Raw genomic sequence first — 24,134 nt, forward strand, 5'->3', positions numbered from 1 at the left:
ACCCTCCTCCGAAGGCCCCACTCTCGTCGGCGAGAGTGGTCTACTTTGATTGCACAAAGGTGTACAATGAGTATGCAATGGAACTATGCCGATGACGACGACGGTGATGACGACGACGACTTGATGGCTGAAATCTGAGATCTTCTAACTGCTGTTTTTCGGGGCTGTTTCGGGGGCTGAAAATTACTGTTTTGGCTGCATTTTTATGGCTGAAAATGGGGGAACATCTGCAACCAACTTGGGGCTGATCTGCTACTGTTCATCTGCTGAAAACCTGCGTTTCTTCAAGGCTGAAATCTGCTGATCAAAAACGCTGAGAGGTCTGGTCCAAAAACGCTGAACTGTGGCACATTTTGGCTGAGATTCATTAACGCTGGGCTGTCCTTTTACTTGCCAAAAACGCTACTGCTGATCTGCTACAAAAACGCTGAAATCTGCTACTGAAGCTAGCGTTAGTCAATGGCTGAAATCGCTGATCATTGTCATGAGAAAAACGCTGATCTGTTGTGGGTAAAACGCCAGGCAATGGTGGTTGATGGCGATGCTGGATCTAGGAAGCTGTGGGAGAAAAACGCCAAGGGAGGGGTGGTGATGGTGATGGATCTGATGCTGAGGGGGGTACTGCTAAGAAGTTGCCTGTTGAGCGGGAAGCTCCTGCTACCTCTTCTGCCAGAAAGTGCTAACTTGGGTTTGCTTATATATTAACTTAGCAAAATTGCCCTACCTACTTTTGTTGGAAAGTCACTTAAAAATAATAAGTGAAAATACCACCAACACTGAATTAATGTGTTTGAATAAAAACCCTTAGAATGAACGCTCGCTGCTGCTGCACGCTCCCCCCCCTGCGCCATCGTTGCCCCTCACCCCCCCTCTCTCTCTCGCCCTCGCGCTGCCTCCCCTGCCCCCCCCTCTCGCCCTCGCACTGTCTCCCTCGCCCAGCCCAGCCCGCCACCGCTGCCCGCCGCTCTCGCCCCTAGCTGCCCTTTAACCCGCCCGCTGCCCCCCCATTCCCTGGCTGTTTTCTCTCCCCCCGCCCCCCCCCTCCCCGCAGCCTTTTGTTCCTTCGCTCGCCACTGTATCCTTCCCTCCATCCCCCCCCTGTCCGCATTGCCCCCGAAGGTTTCCTGCACCTGGCTCTACATCGCTTTTTCTTCGGACTAGTGTTCGGCGTACTCGGTTGCAGTTCTTCTTCACCATCCGCTTCTTCGACTCAGCAGTAGACACAGATGGAGGCTCCAGCTCCGCCACAGAGGGACTCGCCTGAAGCCCCCTCGCCCGACCCCGCTGAGCCCACCATTCAACTTGCTTTTTCGCCGACAGAGCAAGCGAGCCTAGCCGCAGAGGTAGAGCGCTTACAGGCGACTTCTGTCATCTGCAAGGTTCTCGGCACCCGTCCTAGCAGAGGAGAGCTGCGAGACCTTCTCCAGGCCCGCCTTCTCGCAGAGGTGGGCAAGATTTTGGATGTCCAGATCCTCGGACGGGGGTACTACCAGATCGAGTTCGAGACTTCCGAGATGGCCTCCAAGGTCATAGATATGAGTCCACTGGCCATCCGAGCATCATGCGCCCACTTTCGACAGTGGCGACATGGTTTTGACCCGACTTCGGATGTGCTAGTAGAGGAGGCAGACATCCCCATCTCAGTCTGCTTTCCGGGTTTACGGAGGGAGTACCTTCCACTTCTCTCCAGGATTGGCTCCGCCATCGGGATTGTCCTGGAGACACCTCGTACGGCAGCATCAGTAGCTGCCAAGGCGGCTGGCATCCCTTCAGTTCGAGTTTTGGTCAGAGATACCCACATGCTCCCGAAGGTCATCCTTCTGCCTCGGGTGAGTGGGGGTTGGTTTAGACAGAGTGTGGAGTACTCGGGTCTCCCGAACCAGTGCTTCATTTGTAGAGAGATGGGCCATCTAGCGAAGGCCTGTCCACAGAGGAGGCCACGACCTGCACCTCAGCCTCAGCCCCAGCCTACCAAGGTTGGGCCGCAACCACAGCCAGCGACACAGCGCACAGATTCTGAGCCACCCTCCGAGCCTGGGGCTCCAACGGAGGAGGGATGGCAGCAGGCCCGTGGCCGTCGACGCCAGGGGCCACACCGGCAGCCTGGCACTCAGAGTGGCCCTCAGGTGCCTACTCAGCAGCAGTGGATTCCCACGGGGAACCGCTTTGGTCCTCTTGAGCAGGAGGAGCCCCCTACGCCAGCCTCCACTTCCGCTTCACCCTCGCCAGCCACCCCACCTTCAGATTTCCCCTCTTCCTCCTCATCCCCTCCCCGGCCCTCTGCTCCCGCCCACTCCCCACCTCGCCCCCCTGTCTTTGTCGCCCCACCCCGCTTCTCTTCTCCTCCAACCCCCCCCCCCCCCCCCCCCCCCCCCCCCCCCCCCCAGCTCCTTCTCCCCCTCCTCCTGCTTCAGTACCACAGTCGACTCAGGAGACTGGTCCCTCGCCGGCGGCTAGGAGATCTCTTGGCAGTGCCTTTGCCACGAGTCGCCTAGCGAGAGAGGGTCAGCCCTTCTTGCGGCCCCCTCTGCAGATTCAGACATCTTCCCTTGCAGCTATCCCTCGTGGTCTGACGAGCATTGACCTCCGACGCCGCTGGGATTTCTTCGATTACGGATTCACTCGCTTTCTCGGCGATTCCGCAGCAGACCACGAGGCAGCCTGCTTCAGGGTCCACGCTCTTTTCCTCGCCGCTAGGGGGACAGAGGCCTTGGACTCAGCAGTTGGTTTCTCCTTTCCCCTCTGTGGTCGGACCGAGACAGAGTGGTCCCTAAACTCAGTGGTGGGATGGTTGCATACACAGGTTCTCGAGTTCTCTCACCACATGGGAGAACTTGGAGTTACAGATTTGCTGCAGACTTTGTGGCCACTGGCCAAGTTTGCGATGACACCCCGAGACTCAGCAGGATGTAGGCACATTGTGGTGTACTTTTTTGCTGATACGCAGTGTTTGCCTTGCTATGTATACATTCATGAGGACTCTTGGACAGAGGAGGTTGCTTTGCGCACGGCTCGCTCTGCTTGGGCTTGGGCCAGGCACTCACTACAGGCTCGCCTATCTAGAGGACGCTCGGATGCGGATTACTCCCCATCCAAGCCTGCCTCGAAGATAGCCCGTCTTGCTGCTGCGGCAGCATCTGTTCTCTCTCGCTTCCCATGAGGATCGTCTCGTGGAACGTGCAAGGATTAGGTGGGCCCCAGTTTCAGCGACAGCGGGGCCGATTGCGTCAGGAGCTTCAGCGTTGCCTTGTGGGAGGAGAGATTGATCTCCTTATGCTTCAGGAGCACCATTTGTCTGAGAGCCGCATTTGGCGATGTGGTCAGATTTTGCGGGGACGTTATGATACCTTTTGGTCAGCTGCTTTTGGACCTGGAGGCATTCAGGGTGGGGTATGTATGACTATTGCGGACTCATTGCAGCAGGCCATTGTGGGCAGAGGGATTATTGTGCCAGGCAGGGCTCAGTGGATTACTTTGCAGGTTCAGGGTGTCCTTGTGGGCTTCCTAAACATCTATGCGCCCAATGTGGCGAGTGCTCGTGCAGAGTTTTGGTCACAGATTGTTGAGTCTTTGCCACAGGTTCACCATTGGTGTGTAGGAGGGGACTTCAACATGTTGGAGGACCCCTCTGACAGGATCGGAGGCAGCCATGCTACTGTACATGGAGTCGAGTTAGCAGCTTGGGAGAGGTTGTGTATGACTTTGAGGGTCTCGGATACATGGCAGCATTCTGGCTTTGTGAGGCCTCCACAGAGTCTTGCCTTCTCTAGATCGGACCGCAGAGTGGGAGGAGTGAATCTATCGCGGATAGATCGCTTCTACACTAGTGACCACTTCAGTGACTTGGGGGGGTCAGTGGGCATCCTGGCAGGGACATCCTTCTCGGACCATGCTCCAGTGATCCTCATAGTGGCAGACAGGCAGAGGAGTGGGAGCACGATGCTTCGCATCCCAGAGCGGGTCTTGTTCGACTCAGCACTCAGAGAGAGGGTAGAGGCTCTCTGGACAGAGGGCATGGACAGCCAGGCTCTACCTGCAGACAGAGTGGCCTTAGGCCTAGCTCAGCTTAGCCACTTTTTTCTCCAGGAGTCTTTGGCTCGACGGGCTGCAGCGAGAGAGGAGGAGCAGCGTCTCAGACGAGGCATTGCTTCATTACAGAGGATGCAGGAGCAGCATCCAGACAGTCCATGGTTGGAGGAGCAGTTACAGCAGGCTCGACAGGAGCTTGCTTGCACAGAGGAGAGGCGCCATGAGTTTGCCTTTCACCGACAGGCATCTCAGTGGACTCAGGTGGTGACAGAGTGACGGGTGCTTTTTTTGAGACAGTGGGACCTCTGCACTCGCATGCCAAGCTCAATCAGCTGAGGAGACCCGATGGGTCAGTTGTTTGTGATCCTGAGGATATGCGTGCAATTGCTACTGACTTTTACCATGAGCTACTGTCGGCTGGGCCCCAGTCAGAGAGACAGGATGCATGCAGGGAGCAGGTTTGGGCGCAGATGCCTTGTCTTGTGACTGAGGAGATGCGCCAGAGGCTAGAGATACCTCTTCAGCTTGAGGAGCTGCACACGGCTCTTAGGGCCCTCCCTCGTGGTAGCTGTCCAGGTGAGGATGGGCTCACTCCCATCTTCTTCTTGGAGTACTGGGACCTGATTGGCCTAGATCTTTGTAGTGCCTTTCAGTACATTTTGCACACAGGAGTGATGCCGGATAGCATGAGTGAGGGCCTGATTTACCTCATTCCGAAGGAAGGTGGCTCCTTGGATGAGATTCGACAGTGGCGCCCCATCACCATCCTCAACTCAGCCTACAAAATTCTTGCCAAGGCTCTGAGTTTGAGGATTCAGCCACTTTTGGAGAGCCTTATACATGGGACTCAGACACGTTTTGTCAAGGAACGCAGTATCTTTGACAACATCTTCACTTTCTGGGAGGCTTCTGCCCTAGCACGTCTCCGTGGGGAGGACCTTGTGATTCTTCTTCTCGATTTTGAGAAGGCATACGACAGAGTTGACTGGGACTTTCTAGAGGGCACGCTTCGCAGGATGGGCTTCTCAGATGCTTGGATCAGAGGGGTGTCAGCTTTATACAGACAGGCTCACAGTCAGGTGCTTTTGGCAGGAGGTAGAGGTGAGCGCTTCATGCTCACACGATCGGTCAGACAGGGTTGTCCTCTTGCCCCCTTTCTCTTTCTGTTCTATGCGGAGGCAATGAGCAGATTTTTGGTGTCACAGCAGGTTGGTTTGAGGGGCTTAGCACTCCCTATACGGGGAGATGAGCTTCTGGACGCTGAGTTTGCAGACGACTCAGCCTTGTACTTAGAGGGCCAGGAGGCCAATTTACATAGATGTGGGCAGGCTTTGGAGACCTTCTACTGTGCATCGGGCGCACTGATCAACTGGAGAAAGACAGTGGCTTTCTCGGTTGGTAGTGCTCCTGTGCCAGATTGGATGCCAGGAGAGGGTTTCAGGTGGATTCCTCCAGGGACTGCAGTTCGGTACTTGGGTTGTCAGGTTGGTTTGGACTTGTCCCCCGAGCAGCAGATTGCTCCTCTTCTCCTGTCCATCAGGAGAAAGCTGTTGCATTGGAGCTCAGCACGACTTTCGCTGGCTGGTAGAGTAGTAGTTGCCAACCAGGTGTTGTTGGCGACTATGTGGTACATCACTTCTTGCTGGATCTTCTCGAGTTCTTGCATCAGCCAGGTAGAGAGGCTGATCAGGAACTTCCTTTGGTCAGGTCGCGACACTCAGATTGCCCGAGCCAAGGTGGCTTGGTCGGTCATCACACTTCCTTGTTCGCAGGGAGGGCTTGGGATCATTGATCCACCACAGCAGAGCAGAGCCCTTCTTGGGAAGTTCGTCATCAGAGGACTTCCAGGCGAGGAGCCCTCGAAGGAGTTCTTGCTGCAGAGGCTTCGTGCCAGGGTGCCTCAGCCAGGAGGCCCTTGGCAACCTTCGACCAGATGGATCTTTACAGAGTTGCGCCGAGTTGGTTTGAGCAGGAGACTGGAGGACCGATTCGCTGTGAGTTTGCTGCGTTCTTGGGAGCTATTACGGCGTGGCCTAGAGCAGAGACAGCCGACGTGCACGGAGGAGCCCCTACGGCAGCCCCTCGTCTGGAACCCCATGGTTAGCACTCAGAGAGGCCACTTGGTTGGGAGTAGGCCTCATGTTTCTTGGGGTCCCATGGCAGCAGGTCCAGCGCGCTCTCTAGGTGACTGGCTAGAGTTCACATGTTTGTCAGAGGAGGTGCAGGTTGTCCAGCTACAGGGCATGAGAGGGATTCAGAGCATGTGTCAGGACATCTCAGAGTCAGTTCCAACTGAGTGGCTCACGCCTCTCGAGCCAGTAGCACCCCGGTGGATGGGAGCTTTCACACGACTGGAGGTTCTCATTTCAGTCAAGGCTTGCTCAGAGACTGTCTCAGCCCTGTTCTTCGAGCTTCAGGGTGGGGGACGATTACAACGAATTGCTGTAGAGGCCCCGCAGGTAGCAGAGTGTTGTTTCCAGAGGATCCGAGTTGTGGGCATCTGTGGGAGGACTTGCATCATAGACCCTGACCCAGCAGCTCTTGAGACAGGACACTGGAGGCTATGGGCTTGGGAGTGCTGTCCACTGGCACGAGTACAGTGGGATCCTGGTGAGTGGCTTTGGAGGGACCCCTTCTCTTCTGCAGACCGCCCAGGAGTCCCTTTCTTTCAGTACACTGTTCGGCTTGGACGTCATATACTTGCAGCACAGAGAGAGGCCCGCCCTGCTGCAGCACGTCATTGGCAGGAGGAGGGCCTCACAGTTGAGTTCTTGGCAGCTTTTTGGAAGAGGCTATGGGACTCCAGACAGCCGAGGCGCGTCACTTTGTTCCAGTGGTTGGTTGCACACAGAGCCACAGCAGTAGGGAGCTGGCTTGTGCATAGTGGTCTCTCGGCCGCATGTACAGCATGTGGCCAGTTGGTGGAGAGTCAGCGACACTGTCTTTGGGACTGCCCCTCGGCCCAGCAGGTGTGGCTACGAGTTCTTCGGCTGATGCCTGCCCTCTCAACGGCTCGATAGTACACTTGGGGGGCAGCGGCTTGGTCCACCCTCACGGGCCCGGCACTTCAGTTTGAGCTATCTTCCACCAGCAGGATGATAGTGATACAAGGGGGGCGACCTACACTCCAGCCTGCTACAGACCTTACTCCACAGGAGTGGTGCAGTGAGAGAGAGGAGTGTTGGGAGCTCATCAGCGGCCTAGCCCTCTGGTCCATCTGGCAGGCCCGTTGTTTCCGCATCTTTGAGGCTCGCCCTATGCCACCAGCAGAGACTGTTCGTGACTTTTGGCTAGAGCTGATCCATACTCTCAGAGGACAGCTTGAGGGACTACAGGGCCGCTCCAACCGCATGCGGGAGCGCCGCGAGGCTTTCCTTCGACTCTGGCGCCCTGGGCCTTTCTACACCATGGTCCAGGGGGTGCTCAGATGGCACTACTGTCCACCTGTGTGGCTCTTCCCTCCTCCCATCTCTTGATTAGCCCCATTGTATATATGTTGTTTTTTCATTGGGAGAGTCTCCCCATCATGCTTGTTGTAGCCCTCTCTTGCAGAGGTGGATGTAGCCCTATGGGCAGTTTTCATTAACTAATAGAAGGATCTTTTTCTCGGAAAAAAAAAAAAGTGAAAATACCAATAAATAGAAAAATAGGCTAAATGCACTGGAAAATTCCCCTAATTGATGCTAATGGATTCTGATGGGAATTCCGATGATCATGCTGTGTGTAACCGGAGGATATGCATCTAAGCTAAGTGACTAGGCATGCACGGTCTACGAATAGACTCACAAAAGTGCCAGATCACTGCTAATCTAAACTAACTTGACTGACGGGAACCCTGCTATGGTGTAGCTTGTCCACGGACACATGGGTTGGGATGTGTCACGTGACATCCCCATCACAGAGTCAACGTGTTTTTGTGGGCATATTCCACCAAAGGTAAAAACCTTTCCCAAGTAGTCTTCTGATCCAACCAAGAAGACTTCAACAAAGCCAGTACCACTGAATTAGCAATCTTTGATTGCCCTCAGTCTGCGGGTGGAACGAGAACTGCAACCGTGTGCCTATATTCTCCCAAATAGCCGTCCAAAACAAACTCGTAAACCAGGGGTTCTGTCAAAGACAATCGTCTCATGCATGCCATGTAATCTGAAGACCTGGGCAATAAACAATCGTGCCCACGCTGTGCTCTCGGGAGATGAAATCCATTGCAATACTTTCCCAGGGCAGGTGGGTATGAGTAAAAGGCTGTAACAATCCCTGTGCTTTATGCCTGTCAAACTTGACCTTCGGGCATACCAAGAAACTGCGCACAAACTCGTCCACATCCTTCTTGAGTCTCGGCCAAAAAAAAGTATCTCTCTACCTCTTTCAAGGTGGTACCAATGCATCGGCGACCCGTAAAAGGCGGACAGTGGCATTCGGTTAGAACCTTTTCCCTTCAACGGCTGTGTAACGCACGACATGGTTTTCTTCAACAAGTAGCCATCCCGAATGGAATAATCTGCTACTATCTCCCTTTTCTGTATTCAACTGAATACATCTGCAAAATCTGTTTTGTGGCGTACTGACCGACCATATCCTCGAAGTTCCTATGATGTATCGTCGGAATAACCAGAACAACCGGCTTTCGGGACAAAGTATTTGCCACCAATTTCTTCTGTCTCTGCACATGGACAATCTGAAAGTAAATCGTGACAAGATGTTTGCCCACCGCATCTGCTTTTTCCGATAGCTGCTTCCATGACAAGAAGTAGCGTAAACTCGCATCATCTCTGAAAACCGTAAAATCGGCTCGGAGTAGGTAATGTCGCCACTGAATAAGAGCATGGATAGCCGCCAAAAGCTCTTTCTCACAAATCAGTGCTGTCAAATTCTGGCCTTGAGAACAATCGGTTCTCGTAGGCAATGACATCGGCTTTCTTGCATTAAGACCGCATCCAAACTATGACCACAAGTATCACAATATACTACAAACGACTTCTCTGTGGGTCTCCACGAGAAAGAAACTCCTATCTGTGTCAAGATATGCAAAGGGGAAGCAACCTTTGCAAACTTCCGAATGAGCCACCTATAGTATGAACACAATCCCAAGAAGCTTCTAACTTCATGGACATTCTTAAAATCGGGCCAATCACGAATAGTCTTGGCCGGATCCCTTTGCACTCTGCTGCTGACATAACGTGTCCTAAAAAGTGTATCTCTGGTAGGCAAAATTCACTTTTCTTTGCATTAATCACTAACTTGTGATCTCGTAATGCCTGAAAGACTTAAAGCTAATAATCTTAGTGTTCTGCCTCATCCTTAAAGAAAACAATGATATCATCAAAGAAAGTGCCAACAAATAGCTTGTACTCTCGAAAAATCATGTCCATCATCCAGTTAAATGTCGCAGGAGCATTCGTTAAGCCAAAAGGCATCACCAAAAACTCAAATAACCCAAAAGTCATACGAAAGGCTGTCTTGTAGATGTCTTCCGGCACGATTCGGATCTGATGATATCCACTCTTCAAATCAATCCTACTAAAACTTGAGGATCCTTTTAATCTGTCGAGTATATCATCGATCTTAGGAATCGAAAATCTGTTCTTGATGGTGATTTTGTTGAGAGCTCTATAATCGATGCACCTTCTCCAAGATCCGTCTTTCTTCAAAACCAACAACACTAAAGAGCAAAACGGTGAAGTACTAATCTGGACAAGACCCTTTTCCAAGAGGTCTGTCACTTGGTTCACAATCTCTTCGTTCTGGGCTCGGCTCACACGATAAGGTGGCCGGTTCGGTGGTGTGCTTCCTGGCAAGAGTATAATCCTCAGGACGAGCGGGTGGTAACTCGCCTAACAGGCCCTCTGAAAAGCAATCGGCATGAGTGTGGAGAAAATCTTGGCGTTCTATTGTTCAAGTCCAAAACATATTCGACCTTTATCCATCGTTCAGTTCTCTACCAAAAAAAATGAGTAAAGAAACTGAAGTTCATCAAGTAACTCTGAGCCCTTCATTTGTCGAAGTCGCTTTCTCGGCCCGGTAGTCACCCACGACGTTGTTGTTGTGGTACCAAGGGATTTCAAGTAGAACGTCACAACCTCCGAAGGCAAATACGTAAAACTCCTCGTGCCCTAAACACCCCTGTCATTGCAAATGAAGTTTGCCAATGCTTGGTGTAATGGCAACATCCCGTCCGGGTGCCACTCGAACTACCTCCGCCTGTGGCCTCAACCTATCGGGCATAATTTCGAATCGAGCCGCCAATTCAAGAAGTTAGCCTTGGCTCCTTCAAAAGAGCTTCCTGATCTTTCACTTTGCCCCAAAAGCAGCAAAGTTTGTACTTTCATTCATTTGATTCGGTTCAAGCCCCACGCGATGTGGTACTAGTTCTGCTTTTTATTTGCCTTTTCTGCCACGTCTCTCAGCTGCTTTAGAACTTTCTGGCCTTTCTTCATCCTGTTCATTCGGTGCCTTGCTAGGGCACTTCGCGGAGATATGCCCAGTTTCCCCGCATTCAAAGCACTTCCCCTCCTTTATGTAGCGAGCCCGCTCATGAGAAGTAAGCTTTGATCGTGCATCCTTCTTTTTTGGGTTGCTCTTTCTCTTTCTACTTTCATTTATCAAAGTTTGTTCAACTCTTTGTGTCATGATCTCATCGGTGGGGTAAGTCAAACTACCAGAGTGAATGGCAAAACCCCGTTTCGCATGACTCATCAACTCCTGAATAGAAGCTGACTTCTGTTCCAAGCAATGAACTCGGATCTCTATAGGTAGACCCAAGGTAAACCGCTCAATCTGTTCCTTGAACGAGATCTTCTTAAATGAAGAGGCGGGTAGAAAAGAGCTCCAAAATCTCTCGCAATAAGCGTCCACTGTATCTTTCTTGGTCATCCGAAGATGGTTCCAAGCAGTTCATATATCACGTTCATACTCTGGAGTCAACCAAGAAGAAATAAAAAGCCTCTTGAATTTCAGCCATTTAACTGGCGCAGTCTCGCTTAATAGAAGCGTGAAACACCAAGTTCGAGCATTTCCCCTTAAAGTAAGATGCAGCTCTCCGAATCTTAGAGTGCTCTGAGTAACGCCCTCCCGCGAAAGCGATGTCAAACTGCTGTACAAAAGACAAAGCCTTCGAAGCATCTCTATAACCAAAAAACGTGTCAAATTTAATTGATTGTCCACCTTCCTTAAACTCTCGGACTTTCTTGCTTTTGTCTTCCAGAAAGTCATACTAGTTGCCTTTGTAAAAATTCTTTTTCTTTGCATAAAAGTTGTTGTCGTTAGAGTTTGAACTGTCTGTAGACGAGTCCTCTGTAGAACTGTCACTCACGAGGCGAGATTTAGACTTCTTTGCCTTTTTCTTGCCCTTTCCGGAGCGTTGCTTTTTGCTTCACTTTTTGCCTTTTCGGTCTTCTTCCTCGAGTCAAATGAGCTAGAAGAATTATCTGAAGAAGAAGAAGAAGAAGAATTGGGTACTTCTTCAAATCGAACACGCTTCTTCTGTTTCTTTGCCTTTTCAAATGTCGACGACGACCCAAATAGCCTAGGAAGTCAATGCCTTTCTTCTGCTTTTTGCCGTGCTTTTTAGCTTTGTTTTGCGCGTCAAAAAGCTGAGCAACTCGTGCATCAACCACCTCTTCTAATTCTTGTTCTATGTACATCCTGGGAGTAGGAGGTTTCTTGGGTGGTTCTATGGTCTGCCGCCACTGCGCGTGCACTTCCTCCAAAGAGGTCTTGCTCATATATTTTGCCATTTTCGGATCCTTGGCAAAATTGAGCATCATCTTTGTTGCACCGCCGATCATTTGACGACGCTCTATCTCTCAACGCTCCGCCTAAGTAGGCCGAGGCGGGCCATACTCCTTGCAGGATTCTTCGTTGTGATCCCTTCCTGCATCTTCGGATGCAGAGGAAGTCGACTGATCTTTGCCTAAAGCCATAGGTGCCGCGGAAAAAAAATTTGGGATCGGATTTCTCATACAAGAGAAATCGGTCATGCTCTGATACTAGTGTACCAGACTTGGACACTCCAAGTCAAGATTCTACCACGACAGCACCAAATAACCACTTCAAAACAGTTCACATTTCACAATTTATTCGACACTCGCCCGGCGGAGTTCCGTGCCTAGAGATATTGGCTCCAAAGACTGGCGCCCCTTTTGGTATTTCTTTTTGTATTAATCCGAGTTCAAAGTACAACAGTGCAAGCAGGCACTCACACTCAGACTCTGCGTCCAGATGCTCTGAGTTGTGAGAGGTCTACTCACATATTTAAAGGTACAAGGGATGCCAAAAGAAGAGTCTCAAAAGCTGAAAATCAAAAGCTCAAAAGCTTTGTAAAAATAAAGTAGGGGTTTCTCTCTCTCTCTCTCTCTCTCTCTCTCTCTCTCTCTCTCTCTCTCTCTCTCTCAAAAATAAAGCAAAGAGGCTTTTCTTCCTCTCTCTTGCTAAAATAAAGCAAAGAGGCCTTTTTCTCTCTCTCCAAAGCGTAGGGAAAAGCAGCCAGCAAACATCGGCCAAAAGCTAAAAAACTGCCGTACAATCACTGCCACGTCAGTAGTACGGAATCCCGCAATTTACACTGACATCCGTACAGCTTGCCACATGTCATTTTCTGCAACCTTTTAGGGTTAGGGTTTTTTATTTTAGGGTTAGAGTTTCAGCAGAATTAGGGTTTCGAGCAGCCACGTCATCACTTGTGACACTCTACATATGGAAAAGGATGAGCCCATGGAAGAAGCCTCTACTAGTGCTCCACCCATTCCACCAACTCCCCAATTTGTGCAAAGAATTATAAAAATAGGTGATATTATATTCTACAACATTGACAATATGAAACAGGTAGATATCATTCTTGTTTTAGAATATATGCCCAATTAGATTTATCAGCAAATATTCAGGTTTTTCATGAAGCACAGATATGTAATTTCTCTTCAATTTGGGATTTTTGTATTTATTACAGAAATTTAATTTACAAAGAAGGAAAAAATCATTCTAGAGAGATCAAAGCAAAATTTGTCCACAAATTGCCGAAAGCAATAACAAAATTACTTTTGAAGAAATTAAAAAATCAAAGTTTTGATTTTCGGTCAGCAACATTAGGTGACATCAGTCAAGCTCTCCAACCAGGACTCTGCATCCAGAAGCAAGTACAAAAAGAATTTAAACCTTCAAAGAAGTCCTGCAAGCAAAACTACTATAGCAAAGATTTTGGTTGTGCTAATTCAAAGAAGAAGTGTGTCTGCAAGGACAGAGAGAAAGAACCCAAGGAGAAGTTGTTTAGAAGAAAACCAAAATATCGCCTTTTCAAGAAACTTAAGTCTACTTCTAAAACTGATAACAAATGCTTCGTCTTGAGCAAAACAGATCATTGGGCTTCTGAATGCCCTAAAAAGAAGAAATCAATGGCATGCAAGAATATAACCCTTGAGGATGGATACAGCTATTTAGAGCTTTCCACCAATGAAATCTCGGACTTCGAATTCAGTATTATCCAGTTCATAAGCGAAGCCTCTTCTACAACAGAAGATTCTTCAAGCTTACATTCAAGATTTGAAGATTGTCCTATAGCTCTCAATATGATGACTATAGAAGATTTCATGACAATACCCTTCGATCCTCACAAATAGGAAAAGTCTCCAAGAGATAAACATTCTTCACGGAAAAAAAGGATTGAAGAATCAAGCGATTCCATTTCTACTTCATTATCTGCCAAATCAAGTAAGAAAGACCGATCAGAAATATCCATCTTTCACAAGCAGCTCTTAAAGACGCAGAACAAGCCTATGCACCAACATCAAAAAGTATGGTAAATACGAGTCTTGGCTAATAAGGTGAAGATAAAGAAAGTCAAAGAGAGTAAACCTTTCTTTGATAAGAGTTTTATTTGTAATCTGACAAGTGGAAAAGTCAAAGCTAAATCTGTCTATGATTTACCACAAGGAAGAGAATCCTCCTCTTCATCAAGCTAAGATTACAAAGATCTCTCAGCCAAAGCATCAACATCAAAGCAACCCATTCCTTTCTCTTATGATGTATCCTCCAAAAGAAAAAAGAGCTTAAGCAAAGGGAAAAACTTCTTGCAAAACAAGAAGTTTTATTTGTAATCTGACAAGTGGAAAAGTCAAAGCTAAATCTGTCTATGATTTACCACAAGGAAGAGAATCCTCCTCTTCATCAAGCTGAGATTACGAAGAACTCTCAGCCAAAGCATCAACATCAAAGCAACCCATTCCTTTCTTTTATGATGCATCCTCCAAAAGAAGAAAGAGCTTAAGCAAAGGGAAGAACTTCTTGCAAAACAAGAAGTACTACTCAAATGGGAAGCTGATCTTCAGGTTAAAGAGCATACTCTTCACTCTTTACGACGGGGTGAAGTAAGGGAAATATTGCCTACAACAAGAAACCAGCTCTCAACCCCAATCATAATTGTTGCACCTACAGTCGGCATAACTGCAGCATCTACATGAAGTACGACTGCACCAATAGAAAAGCAGTCACCAGAAGGTAACCCCTTTACCCTTGAAGAAATTCAGAGACTTAAAGAATGGCTACCTTTGCCCGAGAAGCCAAAAGATCAATCAATAGAAGAAATGTAAAGCCCAAAAGAGTTAACTCTGTCTAAGAAACAAAAGGATTAACCACCTAATGAAGAATTCACAAAGTTACAAAGTGTGAACTCCTCAAAGTTACAAGTGGCCGATAAATGCCAAATTGGCAATAAAGATATCCTACCACCAAAGGTAGATATCACAGTAATTGGCAAAACTCCTCTAACAGGAGAATCATATCCAACTTCTTCAACAGGAGAATCACGTCCAAGCTCTTCAACCAGTAAAGGTAAAGAGTCTCAAACTAAAGATGATATCTCAAACAGGAGAACCACGTCCAAGCTCTTCAACCAATAAACAGGAAAATCACACCTAAGCTCTTCAGCTAGTAAACAGGAGAATCACGTCCAAGCTCTTCAACAAGTAAAGATAAAGAGTCTTAAAATAAAGATCATGTCTTCATCACAGTAAAGGAAATTAGTAAAGCAGAGAGACAAGATATCTTAGAATCTCCAGCAATCAATATTGATCGTATTCCTACAGAAGATCTACCATTTCTCACTTCTGAAGAAAAGATAACTCTTCTTTCCATTATTCCTATAAAAAAGAAGAAACAATTTTGAATCGAGAATACTCTCTCAGACTTCAATTTGATAAAAATAAGACCAAATGGATTAACGCCAATGTGGCAAGAGAAAAGCATCAAAGTATAATGACTGAAGAAGATTCTATGTCAACTATGCAGACTCTGATACAGAATCAGAATTCTTTGAAGAAGCTCACCCTCCAAAGCAATTGGATATTGAACAGATTAAGCCAATCAATCTTGAAGCTAGATAAAAAAATATAGATCAATCCAATTAGCAAACAAATTCAACAATAGATTGACGACCCAAAAGAGCTGCTTTTGCTAAATTGGCTTTATCTGACAAAAACATAATTCTAAATAAATTATTGGATTTATAAGTGAGGTTTTCTCGCTTGGAACACCAAAAAAAAATAATTCTAAATGAATTATTGGAATTTTAAGTGAGAGGGTTTTTCTCACTAGAGACATCCGAGTGCAGAGTATTCCTAGTGGGTCATTCAAAGTAATGACGAGAGCACTGTGAACGGGAATATCTGTAAGGCCACCAGGAACGGGTACTTCTGATGCGTCACATCGGATGGGTGACAGGGAGCATCGGGAAGAAGTATCCCACCATCCAAGAACGGACATCTTTGATGCATCATAGGATGGGTGACATAGAGCATCGTGAAGGGAATTGTACCGTAAGTTCGGTAGGAAGGGACTAGGTGATGGGTATTCCTAATGTGTCACAAAGTGGGTGACGGGTGCATCGGAAAGGGCATATCCATAGTCGAGAGGAAATCCGAACTGGAAAGAGGAATACGCGTAAAGACGCAAGCACAAGAATAAAGATGGGTTCTGAGAAGCTTTTCTTAAAAAGCGGAAAGTTTTAACAGTTTTCCGGGAAGAGCAAACGCTTTCCCGCGAGGAATCTATGTCTGCATTGCATTTGTGCATGTGGTTGCATCCAGGGACGCCTGGGAAGTGTTGTGAAAAGCATTGTTTTAAACTTATAAGGTTTTATTGAGTTTTTGGGCAGGTTCAGACCAATTTTAAAATATGTTGGCCGTCCACTTAATAAGTGGGCAGCCACTTAGAAAACAAAGCAACAAAACTAGCCAACGGATTCTCTCCCTATTTCGGGTAGAACAAAATATAAATTTTTTTATTAAAAAAAATTTAGAAAAAAAAACGGCCGCGATTCTACGTGAGCAGCTATTCGTGCCGTGGTCAAGGAGATATAAAAGCACCACATGCCCTCACTGAAAGAGAGTTACCAACGTCAACAAGAGAAGACTCTGCCGCCAGATAACGCAAGAGATCGCGAGACTACGAAGCATGGAAGTCGCTTTTCCCGCGCAAGAGTGACAGGTATCTATTGTGGATTCGCCATACGAATTGTTGTCGCGTGTTTGCGTGTGTGTTTGCAGGTACTTCATCGCGAAGGAGAAGCGAGAAGGCTTCGGCCTACGCTTGGGAATTCCGGGAACAGAATTTAGAAATTGTCTACGGAGTCTCGACTCCGAGTACAGACGGAAAAAGGATTGAGAGCTCATCTCTCGGATTTTCCTTACGGGAAGGAACGACCATCGAGTCAGAGAATTAGAACGGAGGGGTTTTCTCCGGTTCTTGTGCTTGTAAAAAAGATTCTGCCTAATAAAGAATTCTATTTAAGGGGGGAGGACCAGCCCATCTTCTGGTCCCCAGTACTGTGTCGATCTTCTCACTCTCTCTCTCTCTCTCTCTCTCTCTCTCTCTCTCTCTCTCTCTCTCTCTATATATATATATATATATATATATATATCCTTTGGCTTCGGTATTAAGTGATAAATTCTATTTATCCGAGTATATTTTTATATTGTTATGCGCTCCCGTTTCTGACAGCTTCAAGCCCTTCTTCAAATAATAGATGAAAGGGAATCCCAAAATACATCCCAAACGACATCATCTATGGAGAGCAAGAGAACACATAGGCAGCAAGTAGAAGAAAGGTTTCACCCAACGACCACCCAATCAAGAACACAAAAAGATAAAAGTCTAGTTCTCACTAAACTTGATAGGCTTTTAGAAGATGTTGATAACATCTAATCCAAAGTATGTTATAACACAAAGTTAACTAAAGAAAATCAACAAAGCCTTGCAAGGATTGCAAAAGAAAGTTCTTCCCTTTGTTTAAGCACTTTTTCCTTTTGGAGGAATGCATCGTAAGAGAAAGGAATGGGTTGCTTTGATGTTGATACTTTGGCTGAGAGATCTTCATAATCTGAGCTTGATGAAGAGGAGGATTCTCTTCCTCGTGGTAAATCCATAGTTGCCACGGAGTTTCGAAACGCTTTCGTCCGAGAAAGAAACGCCAAAACAGAAGTTTCATGCAAACTAAATAAATGTATGTAAGTTTAAGTGGTATAAGTTGAAATCTTAGACATGAAAAAGAGGAACAATAGGACTAACTTTCATCATTAGAAGCAAGACAGAAGCTACATTCATAACATTGAGGATTTCATGACATAAAAAATCCAACGCTACAGCCTGACGTGCAAAAACTTACGAGCCTTGACTTTACCTTTGAAACATCCAAACTCATACAGAACATTTCTGAAATGGTTCATACGTTTCATGAGTGAAGAAACGCGTTTCTTGGCAACACTGGGTAAATCATAGACAGATTTAGCTTTGACTTTTCCACTTATCAGATTACAAATAAAACTGCTATCAAAGAAAGATCTACTCTCTTTGACTTTCTTTATCTTCACCTTATTAGCCTAGGCTGGTATTATCATACTTTCTGATGCTGGTGCATAGACTTGTTCTGCGTCTTTAAGAGCTGCTTTTAGCAGCTTGTGAAAGATGGATATTTCCGATCGGTCTTTCTTACCTGATTTGACAGATAATGAAGTAGAACTGGAATCACTTGATTCTTCAATCCTGTTTTTCCTTGAAGAATGTTCATCTCTTGGAGACTTTTCCCATCTGTGAGGATTGAAGGGTATTGGCATGAAATCTTCTATAGTCATCATATTGAGAGCTATAGGACAATCTTCGAATCTTGAATCTAAGCTTGAAGAATCTTCTGTTGTAGATGAGGCCTCGCTTTTGAACTGGATAATACTGAATCGAAGTCGGACATTTCATTGGAGGAAAGCTCTAAATAGTTATATCCATCCTCAAGGGTTATATTCTTGAAAGCCACTGATTTCTTCTTTTTAGGGCATTCAGAAGCCCAATGACTTGTTTTGCCAAAGATGAAGGATTTGTTATCAGTTTTAGAAGAAGTAGACTTACGTTTCTTGAAAATGCGATATTTTGGTTTTTTTCTAAACAACTTCTCCTTGGGTTCTTTCTCTCTGTCCTTGCAGACACATTTCTTCTTTGAATCAGCACAGCCAAAATCTTTGCTATAGTAGTTTTGCTTGCACAACTTCTTTGAAGGTTTAGAGTTTTTCAACTCTTTTCGTGCTTGCTTCCGGATGCAGAGTTCTTGTATTACGATTTGGAGAGCTTGACTGATGTCACCTAATATTGCTAACTGAAGATGAAGATTTTGATTTTCTAATTTCTCCAAAAGTAACTTTGTTATTGCTTTCGGCAATTTGTAAACGAATTCTGCTTTGTATTTTTCTGCTCTGTAAATTAAATTTCTACAATAAATACAGAAATCCCAAATTGAAGAGAAATTACATATCTGTGCTACATAAGAAGCTTGAAGAACCAGATTTGATTGTATCTTCTTGATATCCAATACACTCCTTGTAGATTCCTTCAATTAATACGAGCATTAGAGATCTGTTATCAAGAGGTCGTAATACAACATTTCTAACTTCTTTATGAAGCATTTCCTACCATGACTTTAAAATACCAGTGTATCCATAGATTGCCGCTTCCACAGCAGTTTGTGGCCTCATTCTCTCAAACAATATTTGTTGATAGATTCAATTGTGCGTATATTCTAAAACAAGGATAGTATCGATCGATTCTATATTGTCAATGTTGTAGAATGTGATATCACCAACATTTCTAATGCTTTGCACAAATTGGGGAATTGGTGGAATGGGTGGAGCACTAGTAGAGGCTTCTCCCATGGGCTCATCATTTTCCATATATAGATGCACTTCAGAGATATACACCTTTGAGTTATCTGGTACTAAAGAAATTAATACTTGTAAATCATCAATTTCACTTTTACTGGTATCTTCTACCCCAAATTTATAGTCATAAGGAGGAGATGAAAGTTAAGCTGGGATATATTCTTCTTGGAAACCATTGTAAATTCTTTCCTCGTAGAAATAATCAAATTGATTCACGTCTCCATAAAATGCAATTTCATGGTCTTTAATACCTGATCTGCATTCTTCATTGGTCATACCCCATCTAGGTTCATCCGAGTCTTCTTCCCAAGCATAATCAATTGTTTCGAATGATACACCTGTTAGGACTTTGGAGGGGTTTTGTATGTGTTGTTATTAAGATTGTTGAGATTTTTGAGACAACGAACAATAGTGTATAAATCTCTACCCGTCTTGAACTCAGAATTAGGCAAGCTATTTAGCAGCTTGTTAACAAGCCGCTCCGCGGCTTCCCAATCTTCCCATCCTGGTTCTTCGTCGAAAGAAGTCTCCTATTCATTAGTAAACTTAACAGTATTTATAAATAAATGCTTGTCAAAGTGACCAGGAGTCCGATGCACAGATGGTTTGGTAAATGAGAGACTTGATATAATGGAAAATGAGGAAGTACAATGGGTTTTGTATGCTAAGAAGAAGATAGGCTTTAAGCAGCTTTTATATACTGTTAACTAACTTTTGTGGGCTAATCATAAAATTAAATGAATCTAGATTAGTGATACAAAAATCTGTACAAAGAATTTGATCTACGATTAGTAATCTAAGAATTCTGCTAGTAAATACTAATCTAAGAATTATGAGTTCGAATTTTTCTATGCTAAGAACTCTGTTTACTAACTCTAATCTAAGAGTTCTAGTTGCGAATTCTAATCGGAGAATTGTATCTTACAATTCTAATCTAAGAATTATATTTACGAGTTCTAAGAACTCTATAATATCTACACCACCAAATTGTACAAAATGATTGTCTCCCCATATATATATATATATATATATATATATATATATATATATATATATATATATATATATATATATATATATATATATATATATATATACATATATATATATATACATATACATATATACATATATATATACATATACATATATACATATACATATATATATATATACATATATACATATATATATATATATATATATATATATATATATATATATATATATATATATATATATATACATATATACATATACACATATATAGATATACATATACACATATATATATATATATATATATATATACATATACACATATATATATACATATATACATATATGTATATATATACACATATACATATACATATATATATACATATACATAGACATATACACACACACATATATATACACACACACACACATACATACATACATATATCTGTGTGTGTGTGTATACATATATTTATATGTGTGTGTGTATGTGTGTGTGTGTGTGTGTACATATATGTAGATATACATGTACATCTATGTAGATATATATATATACATATGTGTGTGTGTGTGTGTGTGTGTGTGTGTGTGTGTGTGTGTGTGTGTGTGTGTATCTATGTGTACATACATACATACATACATATATATTGTTCGCAAGAGGTTATATATATATGGACACACACGTACACATACAACCTCTCCTAAAGAGAGTACAAAGTGCCCTAGCGCTCACAAGATATGAGAACAAGAATTGAATCATAGGAGGTTTAGAGCAACAAACCCAGATGGATGCTGATCATCTCCAAGCCCTCTTTCTATTATCGGCATTCCACCAAGATCATGCAATCGTCTGTCCAGCTTCTTACCTACAACCTGTCAAGAATAACAAGTAATGCTTCAGCTTTGGGTCTTATTTATCAAGCTAAGCGAAAACACCTCATCTAAATTCTCTAAACAAAAAACATACGATCACATCCATGGTCTTGCACAAGAAAGAGTTTGTCTAAATCTTTAGTTCACATAAAGTGACCATGAAATTTTTCGAGCCACAAAGAGAACACTCTCAAAGAAGCTATACTAATAGATGCATATCATGAGTATTATTGGTAAAATTATTGGAAAAGAAAAGTTCCTTGGTGCATTATTGAAGCACAATGTGTACCCAGATATATCAACTGGTCATAAGGAATTATGCAAAGACAACACAAGACTCCAAAGAAAGAGGTGCCCTTATGTACTATGCATAGTGCCAAATCAAACCGCTAAATCATGATAGCATCAATCTACCTAGGCCCATGTAAGTACAAGTTTATACTTGTACGCTCCACTTACTTTCCAAAAACAATAATTGCATACTTTGTGATCGTAACAATCTAATTCTGTTAGTATGAGTGTGAAACTTTGCGTGGCTTATAAGCATCGTGATTGTTTCAAGTAGACAATAGAATGCTACCTTGAAATAGGGATGCACTTAATAAGACAGTTCATCTTAGTAAAGCTTTTGGTTTTGAATCCTTTGCAACTAGAAACAGTTCAATCAATATCAAGCTAAAATAGAGAACCTGCATTCATTCATTGTACATAATGAAACTCAAATGTGCATAATCATACCCCTGGAGGGAGAGAGGGGGGAGGGGGGGGCCAATTTGACGGACATATAGAGAGAGCTCAAGAACGTGGGAGGACGGATGCGAAACATAACGAGAGAGAGAGAGAGAGAGAGAGAGAGAGAGAGAGAGAGAGAGAGAGAGAGAGAGAGAGAGAGAGAGAGAGAGAGTTTTAGATGCAGGTGTTTTTGTAAGCCTTTTTTTCACATTGTTTTGCACCAAAAATTTAAAACATCATTTCAGCAATAAATTACAACCAGGCAAACACTATTCTCAACTTGTTTCTGTTGCTTTCTCACAAAAACCACACACAAAAGTGTGTTTTTTTATATTTTACGTGCATAAGAAGCTCAAACAAGTCGAGGAAAACAATATAGATGCATGAGCTCTATACTGGCAAAATTGCTCAATTGGAGCAGTAGATGCACTCAGCATCATCTAGCCCCTAGTTCATGTCCTGTACGAAAAGTCTTGATATTGCGAGTGTTAAAAGCAATACGTTTAATGCATGAGAAGTCCAGCAACCCACACTCAATACCACTCAATCTGCTAGAGACATGGGCAACAAAGGTAATTGGCACAGAAACATCCCTACAGTACCGCTTAAAAGTCGAAACCTATTATAGGATTGAGCTCATGCCATGCCGCAGTCTCCATGAGCTCCACCCATGTCCTTATCAATTTGGTCAAATGAAGAGAAAGTTCCCAGAAAGAAATGTAACTTCTTTTCCGATCTTTGAATGTACTTGACAATTGGCTACTCGACGAGTATAGCACAAAAAATGCAAGAGGAAGCTTTGAGCTTCTCTGATGGTCCAAATAAAAAAATTTCCGGTCACAAAGAAGGTGGATTTGTGATAAAATTACATCCCATCTAACTAAGTATCAAACAATAACATGCAATAAATTGCCTTGAGCATCTCTGATGGTGCAATTAAAGCACCAAATTTCATCACAAATCCACCTTGTGTCTGTGGATTTCAATTGGAAAACGAAACTAATTTGAGTAAAGCACAATCTCGGGTCCCAACCATCGATGCTTGTACAAAACACCTCGCTCACGATTATAGTGATTGTCACCAGGAGGGTATTTTTCTTGTGCCTTCTTTCTACATATTTTTATTATTTTCATTTTACTTGTTTTCCCTGAAACCCTTGAAAAGGTGCAAGTGGGCATTGCATGGCCATGGTGAAACGGTTGCAGCCAAACGGGTTTCTCACATCCGGAATCTAGGTCAGTCAGTCGGAGCTGGTGGAGCCAGTTAGCACTGAATTTTGTTGAATATGGAAGCTTGTGTGCACCTAAATTTGGGCCACTTGGCAAGTCACTGACAACTTTAAAAGTTGGGAGGGTTTAGGAAACTTAACCATAATGGCTGATCTTCAGTTTTGTGAGTAGATTTTCAGGTTCCGCAGTTTTAATGGAAAGCTTGCCTTCTCCCTTGTCTCATGTAGCGCAATTATTCTGCTCTCTCGTGCCTTCTCCCTTGTCTCATGTAGCGCAATAATTCCTCTCTCTCTTACACATATGGTAATGCCCCACTAGTTGGACTCCTCAGATGACTATGTGCAGTCTTGTGGGTTTTATGCGTGTTTGCCAAGGCAAGAGCCTTCTGAACAGGAACCAAATTAGCTAATTGCTAATCCCCCACAAGTACGCACAGTTTCATCGAGAAAGATTGCCACACGGACGAGTTCTCTCACATGAAAACTCGTCCAAATCAAAGGGGAAGTATCCCATTGCGTGCAGGAGCTCTTGAGACATGCATCAACGTGTTTGCTCTGCTCAAAAGGATCCAAAACAAAGGATTACAGCTTGTTGCGTTTATTTGCAGGTTTAGAATTTCGCGCCTTAACTACAAGAAATAACGAAGCGGAGTACAAACGTCAACTGGACGTTGACAAGTGTGTAAAAAGATTGATGAAGTACTCCCAAAACCCAAAATTTGTGAAACAACGGAAGACTTACCCGATGGATGAGATTCACTCGAGATAGCGAGAGGCCATTGATTTTCCTCTTACTCCCAGAAAGAGCTAGGTACAGCTTTTGAAAAGAAAATGAACCAGATAATGAAAGGCTTGAAGAACTCTACGAAGAAGAGAAAATCGGCGGATTTCCTCAGTTATTTGGGCCGGAAGTCAACTTTCGAGGTGCCAAGTAGATCCAAGAAGGGTGTTCGCTTCGAGGATGGCCCAAATTTTTCTTCATCTTCAGAGAGTTCCGACAGTTCGTTGTCCTCTAATTTCAGTGAGGATCAGAAAAGACGTAAGAAGGTCGGTTCTTCGAACGCTCCAAGGTGCGAAGGGT

The 24,134-nt window shown here is 44.6% G+C and overlaps 1 protein-coding gene across 1 annotated transcript in view; it reads right to left on the minus strand.

Annotated features, from left to right (window-relative positions):
- Positions 1 to 24,134, minus strand: part of LOC147458042 (Flavodoxin family protein) — a 184,569-nt gene that overhangs the window by 103,568 nt on the left and 56,867 nt on the right. The window contains exon 4 of the mRNA XM_086512803.1: positions 21,001 to 21,092. Within this exon, the coding sequence (XP_086368929.1) occupies positions 21,001 to 21,092 (92 nt within the window). The remainder of the gene's footprint in view (positions 1 to 21,000; positions 21,093 to 24,134) is intronic.

This window comes from Adiantum capillus-veneris, chromosome 5, assembly GCF_014529385.1.
Source record: "Adiantum capillus-veneris isolate H3 chromosome 5, ASM1452938v2, whole genome shotgun sequence".
NCBI lineage: Eukaryota > Viridiplantae > Streptophyta > Polypodiopsida > Polypodiales > Pteridaceae > Adiantum > Adiantum capillus-veneris.